Consider the following 19,102-nt stretch of genomic DNA (forward strand, 5'->3'; position numbering starts at 1 on the left):
ATATACTAAGGTGCCTACATATCTTAAAGGAATCAAGGCTCCATGTTATTTTAATTCATGTACCTTATTTGTCGATAGTCATTGGATGTTGAAATTGTCTAATCAAAGTCATTGGCTTCTTATTAGTTAGTCGGATCCTATCGATATAACCTTGTCTATAAGCATCAACGAATCATCATTATCTTGTTGATCATCGATAATTAGGCTTTGTGTACTCGTAATAAGACGAGACTTATTTTCAAAACCAAAAGAAAACTTTGAAGCAATAGAGGCATAAATTACAAGGATATCCTTCATCATTCTGGTCAAGATAGAAAATCTGTTGATTTTTATCACCATTGTTTTAGAATTTTATGATATTCTAACATTTCTTTCAAAAAGAAATTTGTAATCGCATAAATAATCATCCACCTCTATGTATTGAGGGGTGATGTTGGACGAAGATGTAACATATGATTTTGAATATTGAGAATTTTAGCGATAATGGATTAAATTAAATGAAATTAAATGATGATATTTTTTACATTTTTAAAAAGTGCGTTTTAACTTAACATATGCATGTTATAAATAGAAGGATAATAATATTTTAAAAATTATATATCTTTTTTTTAAATAAGATTCAATATATTCTTCAACATTATAATAGTTTGGTTAAGACTTTCAAGCCATTGGAACCGATTTACTCGTTCTTGGTTCCTATTTTGTTTAGCTTTGATTTATACAATTTTGGGGAATCTTGTCGAATCGATCAAAAGTCAAAACCAATGGTTCTGACCGATTTATGCACCATTTGTTCCAATTCAAATTTTTTTATAGTTCAGTTCTGGATTTGCTTATGGTTTAACTGTGTCATGGCCATTTCTATTAAGACACAGATTATATTTTATATAGCCACTCTCTTGAAAGACCGTCTCTCAAGCCTAATTCATTAAAGTTTGATGCTTATTTTTACTTTCAGCAAATCTCCTGTGGGACTATCGTGTACGTGCAACCACTCACAGGTACATCTCAAAATTTTGAAGTTGTCATTTTAAAGCTTAAATTGGACATTTTGGAATTTGAAATAGGCAGTTTAAGTCTACGATTTGACAAACTTTAAATCATTAAAATAGACATTCTAAGTCTTGAAATGGATATTTTACAGTTGGAGTAAGTAAGTAAAATATAAAATTAAGGGTTGGAGTAGGAGGTTTAAGAGTTAACATTGACATTTTAAGTAGTGAAATGAGTGTTTTAAGGGTTGAAGTCGATAGCTAAAAAATTAAATTAAGCCTTTGGAGAAGGAAGATTAAGGCTTGGAGTAGAGGTTTAAATGTTAGATTTGACTTTTTAAGTTTTGAAATGGGTGTATGAAGGCTTAAATTTGGCAAGTATAAAAATTTTTCGGTCGCACGCTTGAGGTGTCCACAAGCAAGTTTTTGTGTCTTAATCTACATTTTTCTTTATGGGCCGACCCAATCAGAAATGGTCTCTCAAAGAAATGTCCCTCACAAGAATTTGTGTATTTCATATAAAGTTTTTTAGTAATTACTAAAATTTTATAAAGAGGGACAAAAAAAAATAAAATGAAAACAATGCATGTTCAATGTTCATAACAACAAACAAATTATTTGTTTTTTTGTCCTCTCAAACGTTATGATATTGACTCTCTTTTGTTTGCTGTTGGTAACAACGAACAAAGTCGTAATAAATTTTTTCTTTTGTTCGCTATAACCAACAACGAAAAAACCTCAACATTGGGCTCGAATACGAAAACACTTATTTAAAAAATTAAAATTTGCAAAAGCTTATTTTGAATTTTTTAAAAAAATTTTTACTTAATTTTTCAAAAAAATGTTGGGAGATCCCATTTATACTAGTAGGACATGTTAAGTCCTGATTTGGGCTGCCTTCTACATCCAAGATCCAACAAGATTTTCTTTTTATTTTTCACAAATTTTTACATGGTCTAACCATAAAGACAAGCTACACAACCCAAAATGTGGAGTTGGATTGTCAACACATAAACCCTCCTACGAAATTGTCAACACATTTATACTAAAAGGTTTGAGGTTCAACTCTTATTGGGCGCAGGTATTAATTCGGGGGTTTCTTGACTGCGCACATCTTTCTTTACTCCCTTCTTGGGAAAATTAGTATGATTTGTCTGTATCTTTCAGTTAAAAGAAAACTCTCACCCGAACCTTACCTTATGCGGAATACTGAAAGTGTTAAAAAAATAAAAAAAATAAAAAAAAGGTTCTTTCAAAAAAGTTTTATAATTGGTAAAAGATAGTAATTGGACAGGTTCAATAAGGTATGCCTCAAATGAGAAAATTTCACCAAGATTTTGTGCTTTTCCATGACGCGTTTGGGTATAGGTTTTCAAGGGAAAATAATACGATGTGTGTCGGTTGTAATTAACAGCGAATAAACATTACTTATTTTTATTTTTTTTTTTCCCTTTAAAAATTATGACATTATCTTTAGTTAGTTCGCTATTAGTACAATAAACGAAGGTTTTGACATTTTTGACCAGATTTTTTGTTTGCGGTTAGTAACAGTGAACAAATACCCGACCTCAGCTTTGAGACGAAAACACTTATTTTGGAAACTAAAATTTTCCAAAACTTATTTTAATAATTTTTTTTGAAAATAAGCTTATGTTTTTTAATTTCTAACAATTTGTGTATATTTAAACATACTTGTGTAGCTTAAATAGTCTAACCAATATAAATTATAAGAATATAGATTCAAGAGATAGTCTCCTCTGATAGAAACATGGGCTGCTGGACTCCTACTCCTATTCAAATATATTGTGGGCTTCTTATTTTTCCTAAAATCATGTGTGGCCCAAAACATAAATCTTAAGACTAAATGCTCTTTATAAAATGAATGAACCGGATGATAGCTACTAACAATCAAATATACCACAAACCTTTGCTTCCTTTATTTCTTAGCAACTGATTCACACCCTTGATACAAAAGGTTGATAAGCTTATCTCAAAATTTTTGTATTAAAAACTAAATTAGTATAAATCACGTGGAAAATAAATTAGTTATTAATGATTATGGCCAAAAATGTAAACTAAAATTTCAAGTATGAAGTTGAGAATCATTGAATTCTAATTCAGCTTAATATGCCTGTAAGTTTTGAAGAGTAGTTTATATATATATAAAATAAAATAAAGCTTTTGTTGAATATGGTGACTCTAACTAGTAGTACCATTGAAGAAGATGAATTAAGAAGATGGGTTAAAAAAGAATGATGCACAGAGTACCTGTTGTATTGGTGCGCGGGGCGCGGCCATCAATCTATTGGGTTTCGCGAGCCGCATATATATGCATGGGCCGCGACTTGGTGCAGTTTTGTTGAGGTTTGGCGGTTATTTTTTTGCTTTTGACGATTTCTTTATTTACTTGGAGCCCAAGTCTCTTCTTTTAGGGAGAATACTATAAATACCCCTTCATTTAGGGCTAGGGTTTTCATTTTACAAATAGAGAGAGATTACAAGAGAGCCATTATTATTTGTAAGAGATATCTTAATTCATCTTGTAAATTCTTTGCGATCATAGTGAAATTATTCGATCTCGGTGCTGATGGATGTAGCTATCACATTGATGATGAACTACGTTAAATCTCTTGTGTCATTTTCTTATTGTTTGCATTGAATTTCTTTATTGTTTCATTGTTGTTTCACGATCGTTGCTTCCGCTATCGCACAACAATTGGCATTAAGAGCTCAGGTTTAAATCCTTGGAGAGTTTTTGAGTGAAACAATGGCTGGCAATTCTACAATAAGAATTGAGAAATTTACCGGGAAGAATAGCTTCGGGCTATGACAAATAAAGATGAAGGCTATGTTGAAACAATTGGAAATCTGGCATCCGTTGGCTCCAAAGAGTACTAACAGACGAGCAATTAACAGTAATGGAGGAAAAGACTCATTCTACCATTTTTCTAAGTTTAGATGATCATATCATCACGTAGGTCGTTGATCAGGCTACAGCGGCTGAATTATGGTTGAAATTGGAGTCATTTTATATGACTAAGTCGCTGACCAACAAATTATTGTTGAAGCAGCGGTTGTTTAATCTCCAAATGCAGTTAGGTACTCCCTTACGGGAACATCTGGAGAAACTTAACTCTATTTTACTGGATTTGGATAACTTAGATGTTAAGATAGATAATGAGGATGCTGCGTTAGTTTTACTTGTGTCTCAACCATCTAGCTATGAGAATTTTGTTGAGTCTTTTGTTGTTAAGGACTCACTGACCCGAGTAGTAATGAAGGGAGCACTTCATACTAGGGAACTTCGTCAGAATGTTATAGGTGATAACGGGGAGAGTGACAGTGGATTGTTAATTAAGTCCGAGAAATCGAAAAAGAAAAAGGGGTTTAACAAAGACAACAATACTAGGTCGGGTGTTGGAAACGGGAATGAGGGATCTCGTAAGACTGTGGGAAAGACCTGTTATTACTGTAAGGAATCGGGTCACTTTACAGCAAATTGTCCAGTGAGGAAGGGCAAGTTCCAAGCTGCTATAGTTGAGGAAAAATCGAAGAAGAACTACGATTCGGAGGAAGACTTCGCATTAGTAAGTTTCTCTAAGTCTAGGGATTTGTTTAATGATTGGGTTCTGGATTCGGGGTGTTCGTTCCATATGAGTTCACGTTGAGACTGGTTTGATACGTATGAGTCTTACAATGGAGCTACAGTTATTATAGGTAACAATGCACCATGTAAGATTACGGGTATTGGGTCCATGAGATTGAGGAGTGGTGATGGGAGAAAGTTGACATTGACTAGGGTATGGCATGTCCTTGCTTTAGGGAAGAATCTGATTTCATTGGGTATCTTGGATGATTTGGGGTATAATGGAGTGTTTTCAAATAGGGAGCTGTCCATTTATAGAGTTTCTGAGTTGGTACTTAAGGGAATCAAGAAGAACACCCTCTATGTCTTTGAGGGTGTCACACTGTCTAGTTCTGCGGTTTGCGCATCGGTATCTCACCAAGAGATGACCAAGATCTGGCACATGAGTCTTGGTCATATGGGGGAGAAAGGGATGCAGCTATTGTCTAAGAGGGGTCTACTATCTGGGATCAAGGTTGTCAACCTTGAATTTTGTGAGCATCGTGTGTTTGGGAAGAAACAAAGGTCAAAGTTCAGCAAGGGTGCTCACATTACTGATGATGTGCTCGATTATATCCATTCAGATTGCTGGGGTCCATCTAGGGTTGAAGGTATGGGAGGTTTTCGCTATTTTGTGTCATTTGTAGATGACAAGTCCCGATACACATGGCTTAGGTTACTTAAGTCAAAGGATGAGGCCTTCAAAGCTTTTAAGCAATGGAAAGCTTTGGTAGAGAATCGACAAGGTAGGAAGATCAAAAAGCTACGAACACACAATGGGCTAGAGTTTTGTAAAGAGGAATTTAATCAGTTCTGCGCAAATTAGGGTATTGGTCGGCATCATTCCGTCAGGATGACTGTAACACCCCGAGATTTTTTGACCTTGTAGGTGAATTGGGTATTGCACAAAATTTTGCTACGGTGTATTGTGATAGTCTAAGTGCCATTTGCTTAGCTAAAGATCAAGCACACCATGATCGGACCAAGCACATTGAGGTATTATTTCTTGTGTACTAACAAGAGGGTAAAGGTAAAGAAGATCGAAACCACTGACAACCTAACTGATTTCTTTACTAAGTCTGTTCCATTTAGTAAGTTTAAACATTGCTTAGACTTGCTAAATATTGATTACTATGTGATTTAGTAGGCCTTTATAGACGGTGTTGGGGTGTTGTAGGCATGTTGGCCTCAAGGTGGAGCTTGCCTCGGGCTTGTGATGCAGGTGGACCATTATGAGTTGTTATACTTGGAGACGAGCATGTGATGAGAAGACTTGTCGGGATGAGTCTAAGTTAAAGACTTATCGGGATGAACAACTTATGCATGAGCGTTGCATTGGGGTTTGGCTTGAGATGTATTCACTATGTATTGATGGGATCGTTTGCTGACTACGAGTTCTCGTCAAGGTGAAGATTGTTGAATATGGTGACTCTAACTAGTATCGCCATTGAAGAAGATAAATCAAGAAGATGTGTCAAAAAGAATGATGTGCGGGGTGCGGAGTTCTACGCGGGATGCGGAGTTTTACGCAGGGTGCGGAGTACCTGCTGTATTGGTGCAAGGGGCGCGAAGAAGCGCGCGGGGCGCAGCCATCAATCTGTTTGGGTTTCGCGAGCCACGTATATATGCACGGGCCGTGACTTGGTGCAGTTTTGGCGGTTTCTTTATTTACTTGGAGCCCAAGTCTATTCTTTTAGGGAGAATACTATAAATACCCCCTCATTTAGGGCTAGGGTTTTCATTTTACAAATAGAGAGAGATCACAAGAGAGCCATTATTATTTGTAAGAGATATCTTGATTCATCTTGTAAATTCTTTACGATCATAGTGAAATTATTCGATCTCGGTGCTGGTGGACGTGGCTATCACATTGATAGTGAACCACGTTAAATCTCTTGTGTCATTTTCTTATTGTTTGCATTGAATTTCTTTTTTGTTTCATTGTTGTTTCACGATCGTTGCTTCCGCTGTCGCACAATAGCTTTTACTAATGTACAGTCCATTATTTTTTTTGTTAGGTTATGTGATGAAAAAATGTTTATTTGTGTAAGAAACTTTTGAAACTAGGTTAATATTTTAAGCACATTTGTAATTTGGGTAAATATTATTGAGTGGATTTCTGATTTTCATTAATAGTTTTATATATCATAATTAATTAAATTATATAACTTTATCGTAAAATAAAGCAAAATTCGGTCAAATGCGTCAAAATAAGCATAGGCCCGTTTTGAACGTAGATCCAAATGTAAGTCCTCCTTTAAAACGGATCTGGTTTTAAGTCGACCTAGACTCGATCCAAGTCTAACCCGTTGCTATCCCTTGGTAGGACATTTAGGCAGTTTAGTACTTCAAGAATAAGGAAGGATGAGTTTGATTGAGGCATGAAAACATTATGTCAAGATGTTGGAAGCAAAACTATCAACTCACAAGGTCATCATGAAAATGGTCTTTACAAGGAGATATAATGGAAATGGTGACAAAAGTTCTTAGGAAAATAAGGAGAACCAAAGTAGTCGGCCAAATAATCCTATAGAGGTGTGGAGTTATTTATGCAATAAGAGTATTTTAAGGTCACTAGGATGCTAAAGGAATAGATGGGAAGCATACTTATTCTATTATAGAGGAAAATAACAATGCTTGACTATGTGGGAATTATAGAGGATCAAAATTTTCTACCATACAGTGATACTATAAGTGAGAGTAAAATCGATGTGACTCAAGCAAGAAAGAAAGATGAAAGAGAATCAATTTGGGTTCATCTCTGGACAATCCAACATTGAAGGTATTCATGTCATGAAGCGGTTGATGGAGAAGTACATGAAAAGAAATAAGGATTTGCATATGGTGTTTGTTGATTTGCTGAAAGCTTATGAGAGAGTGTCAAATACTATTATATGGGATAGCCTCCTGGCTAAGAAAATACCTTTGAGGTATATTAAGGCAATGAAAGACATGTATGATGGAGTCTCAACTAATAATTAGTCTTCTATGGCGGTAATTAAGCCTTTCCTTATTTACTCTAGTACTAAATAAATGTTCCAAATGTATTTGTAAAAGTGTTTCTTGGTGCATGCTATATTCTTGAGATATTTTGTATGTAGTAGAAACTAGTGGAGAAGTCAATGTGAGACTAAAGAATTGGAAGGGAACTCAAGAAGATTTAAGGTTGCGAGAAAGTCGCTCGACGCTTCAATTTTAGTAGGGAAGAACAAGTAGAAGAAGTTTAGGCAACAATTGGAGGAGATATTACGGCGAAAAAGACCAAGTAGATGATTATGATCAATAATCAAGAATAGTTGGGAGAATGATGAAGATGTTATGCATCGAATTCATATTGAAGGCTTAAATTGAGAGCAACCACCAAGGTGTTGTGTGATAGGAGATTTTCGATTAGATTAAAAGGTAAATTTTACTGAGTTGCATCCTAAACTTAATTCCTTGTTGTATAGGACAAAGCATTGCCAGTTAAGAAGATATTTGAGCGTAAGATGATAGTAGCATAAATGAAATGTTAAGGTAGATGTGTGGGCGTACCAGTATAGATTAAATCAAAAATACATTTTAAGAGAAATGATAGGTGTTACATCCATCTTTGCAAAAGATGCACGAAAGCAGATTGAGATTATATCACAATTTTTAAAATCTAAAAACTAAAAAAGTTAGAACAAATTAAATTTAAAAAAATTAAAAATATAAAAAATTATAAAAAAGTTCAAGTTTATTTATTTTTTGGTTTTAAACTTTAATCAAAAATACTATAAAAAGGAAAAAATTCTGCATGGCGATTTTATAGAGTTTTGTTTAATGAAGCATTTTTACAGGTTAAAATGTGATTATATGATATTCAAAAGATTTTATTACACCATACATCATACATTATATCATCATATAATACTATAAAATAACTGAAAAATTCCACATGGCGATTTTATAATGTTTTGACTAATGGAGCATTTTTACAGGTTAAAATGTAATTATATGATATTCAAAAGATATTATTACACTATAATCATAATACTATAAAATAACTGAAAAATTCCACATGGCGATTTTATAAAGTCTTGACTAATGAATCATTTTTACAAGTTAAAATATGATTATATGATATTCAAAAGATCTTATTACACCATAAAATACTATAAAAGAACGGAAAAATTTCACATGGAGATTTATAGAGTTTTGCTTAGTGGAGCATTTTTCATGTTAAAATGTGATTATATGATATTCAAAAGATTTTATTTTATTAATTATGATTTTCACAATTAACGGTAAGTTTTCAAAAAGATTTTATTAGAACAATCATACAACCATTTAATCATACAATACTATAAAAGAATTGAAAATCATACAATACTATAAAATAACTGAAAAATTCCACATGGTGATTTTGTAAAGTTTTGTCTAATGGAGCATTTTTCCAGATTAAAATGTATATGATATTTAGAAGATCTTATTACACCATACAATACTATTAAAGAACGGGAAAATTACACGTGTAGATTTATAGAGTTTTGCTTAATGATGCATTTTTCATGTTAAAATGTGATTATATAATATTTAAAAGATTTTATTTCATTAATTATGATTTTCAGAATTAAAGGTAAGTTTTAAAAAAGATTTTATCAAATCAAATCATACAACCATTCAATCATACAATACTATAAAAGCACCGAAAATCATACAATACTATAAAAGAACTGAAAATTTTAAAATCACGATTAAATAAAGCATTTTTACAGGTTTAAATGTTATTGCGTGATGTTAAGAGGATTTGATAATTATGATTTAAAAACTAAAACTAATAACAAATTAAGATTGATGAATGAATAGTATAATATAAAATAATTTTAATGTTGTAATTTGAAACAGAGAAAGTATTTCATGTAGCTAGCAATACATATCTTTTATAGTATAAACTATTTCATCTAATTAAAAGAATTTCAACATTATACATAGTATTAATTTTGTTGGAAAATGACAAATGACATGTTCTATGAGCTCTGTCATGTGTTTTAATTTTATTGAGAATGAGTGAATTATTGGATTATATGTACTGTAAGTTTGTAAACATGTCAATTTCAAGCTAAATGTTTTACAAAATTTTAACAAAATTAGTCATTTTTTGGCAAAATATAAATCATTAATTATTTATTCAATCAAACAATAATTATTATTTTATAAAAGCTTATCTAAATTTTTATATACTTTTATTAATATTATAATTTGATAACTATAAATGCAATTACATCTTTCTTTAAAATTTATATCCATAAGTATTTGTAAACTAACAAACTTCATGCATTGCATGAGTTAGTATACTAATACCATGTAGTCTAACTAATCTAGATAATTCCTAAGACATGCATCCAAATACTTAATCTTAGATATAGTTAGGAAATACCTTATATATATATATATATATATATATATATATATATATATATATATATATATATATATATATATATATATATATATATATATATATATATATATATATAGAATTGAACTTCAAAAAAATAGCCTTAAATTTAAGAAAATTTTTTTTTTTAATATCCTAAGAATCTTCTTATAGTTATTTTTTAATGATTTGCCTTAAATATTAAAAGAGTAAAAAATGAGTGTTTATTACATCTTAATTTTTATCCTTATTTTTTAGTATAAGATATATTTATTAATAGTTAAATGAAAACTAAAACACATATATATATATTTTAAAGCATACATATAAAGTTATTATGAATAAAAATGTTAAGTTGAAGAAAAATTATAATAAGAATTTAATCCATTTTAATTATATTGTAAAAAAATTTGAAATTTTATTATGTTTTGAAAGACCACGGAGAAAAAAAGAAAAAACTTTACTATTAAAAAGGTAGGCGAAGGTGTTAGTAAATCAGTTTATCGTGCTCTTTGTATAACCAATAATGAGATTGTAGCAATTAAGATTCTTGATTTCCAAAGATAAAATAATGACTTGGTAAGCAATTCTATTATCATTTAGATTTCTATGTTCATATAAATTTATATTATATTTATATTAATATTAGATAATTACGACATTTGAATTCATAATTTCAAGTTTTTTGTTGATTTCATTAACATAAGTATATAACTCATCACAAGCTTTTAAGTATGAGATTATATTATACACTTATTATACACTTATTCTATCCATTTATTAGATTTGATCTACCTATTTATAAGTTTTAAAGTCTCATGTAAGAGTTTGGAGTATTGTTATCATTTTGATGGTAAAAAGGTATATGACGTCAGTCAATAGCATCAAACTTAGCTCTATTTCAAAGTTACGTCAGATCCAAAGACCCTCTCAGAGGAGACTGTATCTAACATCGATATGATCAAGAGAATGCTTTAGTGTTAGATCTTCTTTATAATGATTGAGACTTTTTTCTATATAGAAATTTGTTTGATTAAAATTGTTATGCATTTGATCGATTGTTATTTTGTTGTAGATGGTGCATGACATTTTTATCAATGAATTAGTATGTTTTTTCAAAAAAAAAATTTATCTAAATGTATTCTATAAATTCAATTTTTTATTTTAATCAAACATTAATTTTGCTAAAAAAATGACGGAAAAACCTTGTGATGCACTAATTGTGATAATTAAAGCTAGTCATTTAGTAGTATATCATGCATACTACATATATTAGACTAATTTGCTGAATTTATGGCCATCATGAAGAGTCATAATACAATCTAATAAAAAGATCGTAAAATTTTATATGACCTTCTCATAGTGATTTGTCATATAGAATAATTTATACCAAAGCTAACATCAACTAATTCCTAAATATTTGAGTAGTATATCACAATAACATATCTTCTATAAAATTTGGAAAATTTAATATTAAAATTCCAAGTTTTGCTGGTCGTCTTTTAAAAATCCCATCTTTCGATTATTTTTTTAAAATCTGACCTTATACTACGCTTTCTTTAAAATAATGACCTCATTAAGTTACTTGTAAAATTCAGCAATAAAAAAATTAAGAACCAAAAGGTCGGATTTTTAAAAAATAATCGAAAGGTAGGATTTTTAAAAGATAACGAGCAAAAGGTGAAATTTTTTAAATTGAATTTTCCTAAAATTTTCTTGAAATATTATATTTTGAATTAAAGCTACAGAATGTTTCAATTAAAATTTTTTAGAATTTGTATTTGCTTTTTTTATGTTGAAGTATTTGCTAATTAATAAAGTTTCTTCATTAAAGTTTTAGTTTCTAAAGTATTTCATCAAGAAACAAAAGATACGTGATAATCAAAAATTAATTTGAAAATGATAAAGAATTATTATGATAACGTCGTTATAAAATTATTTTGATTTGGCTTTAGAAGTATGAGAACTTTAATTAACACTTATATTAATGTCCTAATTTTTTTTAATCAAAAGCACTATATATTCTAAAATTCTTCTATTTTATAAGAAGTTTTATACTTTTATATGATAACATGTAATCTGCATCTCTTTTTAAGTTTTTTTTATTTATGTATACTTTTATAATAACAACTTCGTACATTACATGAGTTTTTATACTAGTTTCTTCTATTTTGGTTGATATACTATTTACTTTCTCTTTCTCAATTTGTATCACATTTCATTTTAATTTATCCAATTTAATTTACACCCTTTCTTTTTTTGGCTAGGGTTCAACTCTTATTTTAATCTTATTCACAAACTTATTCTTTATCGATTTTTATTACTCATTTCTATCACGTACTCGTCCTTTTGTCCTTTTTCTTCTTCATCACTAAACTAGATAGATTCCCGCGTGTAAAGCACGGGTATTATAAATATTTACTGATATGATTATATAATATTATTTTATAATATTAATTCATGTGGAGTATAAACTTAATCATTAAATTTTTGTGATTTAGGATAAAAAAATTATAGGTTTACATAAAGAAATATAGTATATCAATAGATCACATATATTTTTAGCCAATTAACAAATATTACAGATTTTAATGTGTTAATTATTTCCTTAAATATAAATTCAATATCAAAAATTTCCATGTCAATGATAGAAAATAGGCAGGAAAATTTTTAATAAGAGTGTGAAACGTATTCCAAGTCATTTCTTCATTAGTATATTTTATTGATTTTACCTATAAAATATTAAGTGCTATGAAAAAAAGATTTTCAAGGAATCTTTATTTTCAAAAGATCTTTACAGTAATTTTCTATTTCGAAAAGAATTTTGCAAGGAATTTTATTATGTGGAAATTCAATGATTAGACAAACAAATCTTTATTCGTACTTACTTTCAACAATAAAACACTATTCGTACTTATAATCTAAGACGGCAAGGTCACATAGACTTTGGAATATAGAATTTCTTTGTTTAGTCATGCAAAGTAACGTCCTTTACACGTTACTACATATGAAAGCTAGCTGTATATTAGAATTTTTCAAATGAATTAAAATTGCCAATTCATTTACCTATTTGTATTTAATGGTGTAATAAAAATAATTTATAATTTTATGATAATGTATTTTTCATTAAAATGTTATTTTATAATTGCGTCTTGGTAAAACTAAGCTTACTTAAACAAAATATAAACACAAATAAAAAAATAACATTTTAATTAAATGCGCAGATAACTCAAAAATAACACCACTTGACCTAATTTAACTCGGATGTCCACATCAAGATACAAGCATTGAGAAGCAAAAGATTAACCAAAATTGGGGAAGCTAATTGAGTGCAAAGAGAGATATATATCACCTAAAAACTGTTGATTGTTTATGTCAAGTAAAAAAAAAGTTTGGTGGGTAAGAAGAACTGAGATATAGCATTGTTAAGATTACATAAAGTAAGTTTTAAGGTCAATTAAGTTTTAATCTATGCACAAACTAAGAATGAAACCCCTGTGAAATGTGATAGTTTAAAGCAGCAGATTCATAATTAGAAAGCTTGTTGGATCACCATGATTGCTTCACTGAACAGGCAACCAGTTGTGCCCAATGTCTCAACCTTGTCTTAATTGTACTTGGATCATCCCCTGCACAATCATAATACATCATTATCAGCTTTATTATTCAAATTTAGAAAATCTAAATTAATCACGGATAGGGATGGGTATGGATCCAGGACCCTGTTAACACCCATTGAATCCGGGTCGAATCTGAATCTAAAAAATAGTTGGCAAGTCCGGGGGTTTTCGGGTCTAGATCCAAGGGTTAGGACCCGGACCCAAACCCTACCTCTAGACCCGGACCATAGACCCGCCCCGCAAACCCAAATCCAAACCCTTATAATTATTAATATATATATATGCTAATTAGTATTAAATTGTCTTACACTCTTACTATTTGGTGACTTTTCTATATATATATATATATATATATATATATATATATATATATATATATATATATATATATATATATATATATATATATATATATATATATATATTATATATGACGCTATGGATGTATAATTAGTATTAAATATTTGCAAAATACGCGAATTACTTACAAAAGGTTCAAATGTGACAAATCGAAGAGATTTTTTTGAGACCCATCAGATCCGGAGGGTTTAGGTCTGGGTCTGAAAATTTTGGACCCTTAAAGTCCGAATCTGAGTCTAGATCTATAAATTACGCGCATATGTAAGGAAATAAACTTGTCATTTACAAGCCATTAAGATTACTTCCAAAGTGTATTCTCAGTTTCGAAGGTTTCTACTACAATTATATTTATGGTGAAAGGTGTATCCATGATTCAATGAATATAGGTTAAACAAAAACCAAGAATGTTAGAGTACTTTTAAAATTGAGGTTTAATCCAACTACTATACATGTCCGTGCAATATAGGAGATTTGTTAGTTTGTTGAGTTAAACAAGTTCAATTGAAAAAGTCGGCATTCATATATCTTAAACTTTCAATGTATCACACGGTATACAACATAAAAGATTATTAATAAAAATATGATTTTTTACAAACAAATTATATAACTAAACAGACAAATAATTTAAAGCTAATATGAATTAGTGCAAAAAATCAAACAATTAATTAATCTCTCCTAACAAGTTAATTGGAATCAGTAAAAATATGAATAAATAAGTTAATAATTATCATAGTATCTATGCTATGTATTTTAGGAACAAATAAATCAATACAAAATATGAATAAATAAATTAGCGACAACTATTTGTTTATCTAATTACTCCTTCCAATTCACTACTAATGTCTCAATTGCTTTATGCACTTTATTCAATACACTTATTCAACTCTTAATATCTCTAATTATGCATGATTAAAAATTATAAAAAATTAATATGAATAATTCTTGCATTGAGACGAATTAAGTAAGATTTCATTTGACTATGTTTTAACTTATAGATTAATAAAAAAAATACAAATTATAAGTAAAAAATAAATAGTGTTCAAAAGGCAAATGAAACATTACTAGTAAATTAGAGGGAGTATTTTTTATCAATTAAAAATAAAATTTTAATCATATAAATGTTTTATATTACATGCGCACAAAATGACGGAAACAAAACTAATGCTCTTGTTGAACATACATGACCCACGAAGTCCACAATTTTAACTTTTTAGCTTGAATAGTGCTCTTTTCATAGGAAATTCGCTTGTCATGATTTATATGAATTTATATAAACTCAAGAATAATTAGTTCTTCTAGTTGTGATTTTAAATAGTATATACTTTCTAACAAAATTATGGATATTGAATATCCAGTCAATATTTATAGATAGAAATTGAATCATGATTGATTAACATTTTGGATTATGCTTTGTTTGATATTTGAATATAATAATTGGTATTTTATTATTTAATATATTTCCAAATTTTATCGTTAAGAGAGATCTCTTTCCTAATGTTTTATTAATTTCTAAGGTAATAATTTATAGTAATGTTTTTATATTGACATATAGGAGTTTGAAAGAAAATATAATTATGACAAATGTACATAGAAAATTTTGTAAATAGTATTTTCAAGTTTTAACTATTGTTCATTGACTTAAAATATTGTAATATATTATTAAATCTTACATATCCGAAGGCATCAATTAAGAATATGTAACACCCGAATTTCCTCCCGTCCTTTACAGTTTTGGTTTTGTTAAGGGGTCGGAAAACGGGAGGAAATTCGGGTGTTACAGAATAACATGTGTAGTAATGTATAATGATGATGATATGGTATGATTAAAACATGGAGTATTTACATAGGAAATTTTATGGAAAAATCTAATAAAAAATAGATCTTTTACAAGTTAGATAGGCAGGACAACTTGGAAAACGATGTGGACTTGTGGCAAGGAAGATAGCTAGAAAACAAGTTTTTGCTTATGTAATGGATCATATAAGGTTCAAATCAATGGTGTTTGGTTGGCTAAATGTAGATGAATTTGCTTTCATTTGGATTGGATAAAAAAATAAAATTAAAAAAAAAAAAAACTTCTAAGAAAAATGTAATTTAAGGATTCGAGATATTTATAGCTTCTTGTCAATTTAGACGAAATTGTTTGTATAGAACAAAAAGAAATTCCACCCCAGGTTCATCTTTATAAATCATTGAACCAAACAATGAAAAATACCAAACAGAAAATATTTTCCCATAAATTAAAAAGAAATTCTATGTCATAACTTTGAGGTTTTGGGCTTTCCACGTGATAACCAAAACTTTTAAATAATTAACGCGGTAATCCTAAAGTTTATCAAATTGTTCCACCGTTACCTTTTTGCATTACAAATGTTAGCAAGTTAATTTTGAAGCTTTAAGACTGCGTTGTAAGCTTAGTTATGCAACTCATCATTTCAAATGCTATTATTCTCAAATGTAAAAAATTTTGATTATCACGTTGAAAACCCAAAACCTTAGAGTTATCACGTTGAATTTTCCAATCAAAAATAATAAAATTTCGGGACTCTAATAATTTTTTAGTGAGCAAAACAAATTTTAAAGTTTTGAAATGAACAATGTTCCCCTTAGTTTGGAATTAATTTTAAGTCATATACTCAGTATAAATGGCTAATGGTTTCACAATTTCAAGTTATTTCGCACCTTTTTCCTTTTTAATTAGGAAGTACTAAATTTATAGATACAAAGTTTTTCGATAGTCATTACGATAATAAGTGCAAAAAATCATTTTGTTGATCATAATAATAAATGCGCTAATAAATTATTTACTCAAGAAAATTTAAACAACTTCCAAAGATTTGAAAATTTGAGGTATTCCTTCAATTTGTACGCAGAAATTAATTCCTATTACTTCATCAACAGGTAATTTATTATAGTTCATAATTGAAAATTTCAAATATATAAGACTTAATTCACCTCAGGCTAACAGTTTAACGTCATTCTGTTCTGATTTGTAATTGTAATTTGTTACCGTTGAAAAAATCAAATATACTTCTACTAGTCTTGTAGATCACCAAACCCAAATCACCCATTATTAATAATTTATATATTTTCACTTTATCATCTTAAAAAACTATCAATATCATATTTCCAATATGTTAAGAACACATGATTGACAATGATATGTTTACAAGAGGAAAATATCAAATAACAAACTTAACAAACTCGGCATGATTCTTGCTTTAAAAATGAAAAAAAATCATCAAATAATTGCGGAAATCACGCAACCAATAAAAACTTAAAATACGCAACAAAAACATGAAAAAAATTGATGCAAATTTTTTTTAAAAATAAAAAGAAATAAAAATTACCAGGTGAAAACAAGGTGAGAGGGCTGCCGATTGGAGAAGAATTAGCCGAATCGCTTTCCGTCGAAGAAGAAGAAGAAGAAGCAGTATTCAACTGCGATAACGATGGCGAAGAAGACGATTTCCTAGACTTTAAAACGGCGTCGTTATAGCTTCGATTAACAGCATAGTAAAACTCCAGAGCAGGGAGAGTATTAGATAATCTTGAATCGGATTCCATTTCGGGTGAATCAAATCTGAATCCAAGTTCAAAACAAGCTTTGAGTTCTTCTAAATCTTCATCGGTTAAACTCTTGGTACGACGAGGACCACTGAGTTGTTTCCGACGGGCCCATAATTCTTCACGGTGAGAATCCGGCGACCATGATTTTTGTTTGAGAAGTGGGGCGGTGGGAGTGGGACGGGTAAGGTGGCGGTGGGTGATGGGTTGAGACATGGTGGGTATGGGGCCCCCAATTGAGAGGGAGAGTATTCAAGCCTTGAAGGAGAGAACAAATCTTAGGGGGAAAGAATATATAGGAATGGGAAGAAAGAATAAAAAAAGAACTTTGGTTGGTCCAAGTCATTATGACCTGTCCTTGTTTTTAATTAGTTTTTTTTTATTTATTGAAGTTTCTCTATTAATTTTTTTTGAAAAGTCTACAATTTAATTTGATACAATAATTTAGGATTTTTACTATCTTTATAGATTTTTGTTGTGCGAAAGCGGAAGCAAAGATCGAAAACAATAAAGGAAATCAATAAAGAATCAAACAAACGATAAAGAAATCACACCAAGAAATTAACTTGGTTCACTATCAATGTGATACCTACATCCATCGGCACCGAGAAACCACTCTCCAAGCTTTTTCTCTCTTAGTTTTCCTCACTTTGTGTTTCATGCATCATTCCCTAATTCTAATTACAAGAGGGGTTTATAAAGCATGTCATTTGATAAAAAGAAATTAGGTAAACAATTACAAAGAAACCGGCCCAAAAACTAAGTAACCGTCAAAAAAACGTGCAAAAACTGAAACCCAACAAAAAACTGCACAAGTCGCGGCCCGCGACCTACCTGTTTTCCAAAACAGTAGCTTTTCCTTCAGAAACTCGCAACGCGCGACCAGACGTACGGCCTGCGACCAGGGCGTCTTCCAATTCGACCCATCTCTTGATTTCATCTTAAAATCCGATCTTAGACTCGGTTCGAGTCACAAAATCCCAACATTTTTGTTAATTACTTAATTGTTTATGGGTTTGTTTATGAATCCTTTATGTTTTTTTGGTATATGGCGGTCTGAAAGGAGAGAGCAACGAGAATTAAACTCAGTATTTTTCTTGATTAATGTGATGTATGCTTCAATCAAAATGAAACACGATTTGTAATGGTTTTTTAAAAAGCAAATAGGTTAAAAAAAACGTGAGATATTTTAATTAGTTTAGAATTTTTGTGAGTTAGCTATTTAAATTTCTATACTTTTATCTCAAATTTGTAAATATTTTGTATTTTAGGTTTTGTTTGGGAAAAGTAATTGTCCAAACTTTAGTTAGCTTAAAGTTAGCAGTTTAGTTCTGTGGTTAGCTACTGACGGTGAATTAGTAGTTCTTAATTCTTAAGTTTTAGAACTATAATTTGAAATATATATTTTGTAGAAGCACTAAAATTTGTTTTTGGAAGATACAGTAAATATTATAAACATTTTATGAAATATAATATCAAAAACTAATTTTTGTTTAACAATAAAAACAAAATTGTTACAATATTTGAAAGCTTTGAT

The 19,102-nt window shown here is 29.9% G+C and overlaps 1 protein-coding gene across 1 annotated transcript; it reads right to left on the reverse strand.

Moving 5' to 3' along the window:
* Window positions 1–13,229: 13,229 nt before the first annotated feature.
* LOC130820360 (uncharacterized) lies at window positions 13,230–17,850 on the reverse strand. Its single transcript, XM_057685701.1, has 2 exons — window positions 17,349–17,850; window positions 13,230–13,647 (listed from the first exon to the last, which is right to left on the reverse strand). Exons 1-2 carry the CDS (start codon window positions 17,779–17,781, stop codon window positions 13,568–13,570), a joined length of 513 nt encoding a protein of 170 aa, XP_057541684.1. The 5' UTR covers window positions 17,782–17,850; the 3' UTR covers window positions 13,230–13,567.
* Window positions 17,851–19,102: the final 1,252 nt, after the last annotated feature.

Source organism: Amaranthus tricolor, chromosome 8 (genome assembly GCF_026212465.1).
Source record: "Amaranthus tricolor cultivar Red isolate AtriRed21 chromosome 8, ASM2621246v1, whole genome shotgun sequence".
NCBI lineage: Eukaryota > Viridiplantae > Streptophyta > Magnoliopsida > Caryophyllales > Amaranthaceae > Amaranthus > Amaranthus tricolor.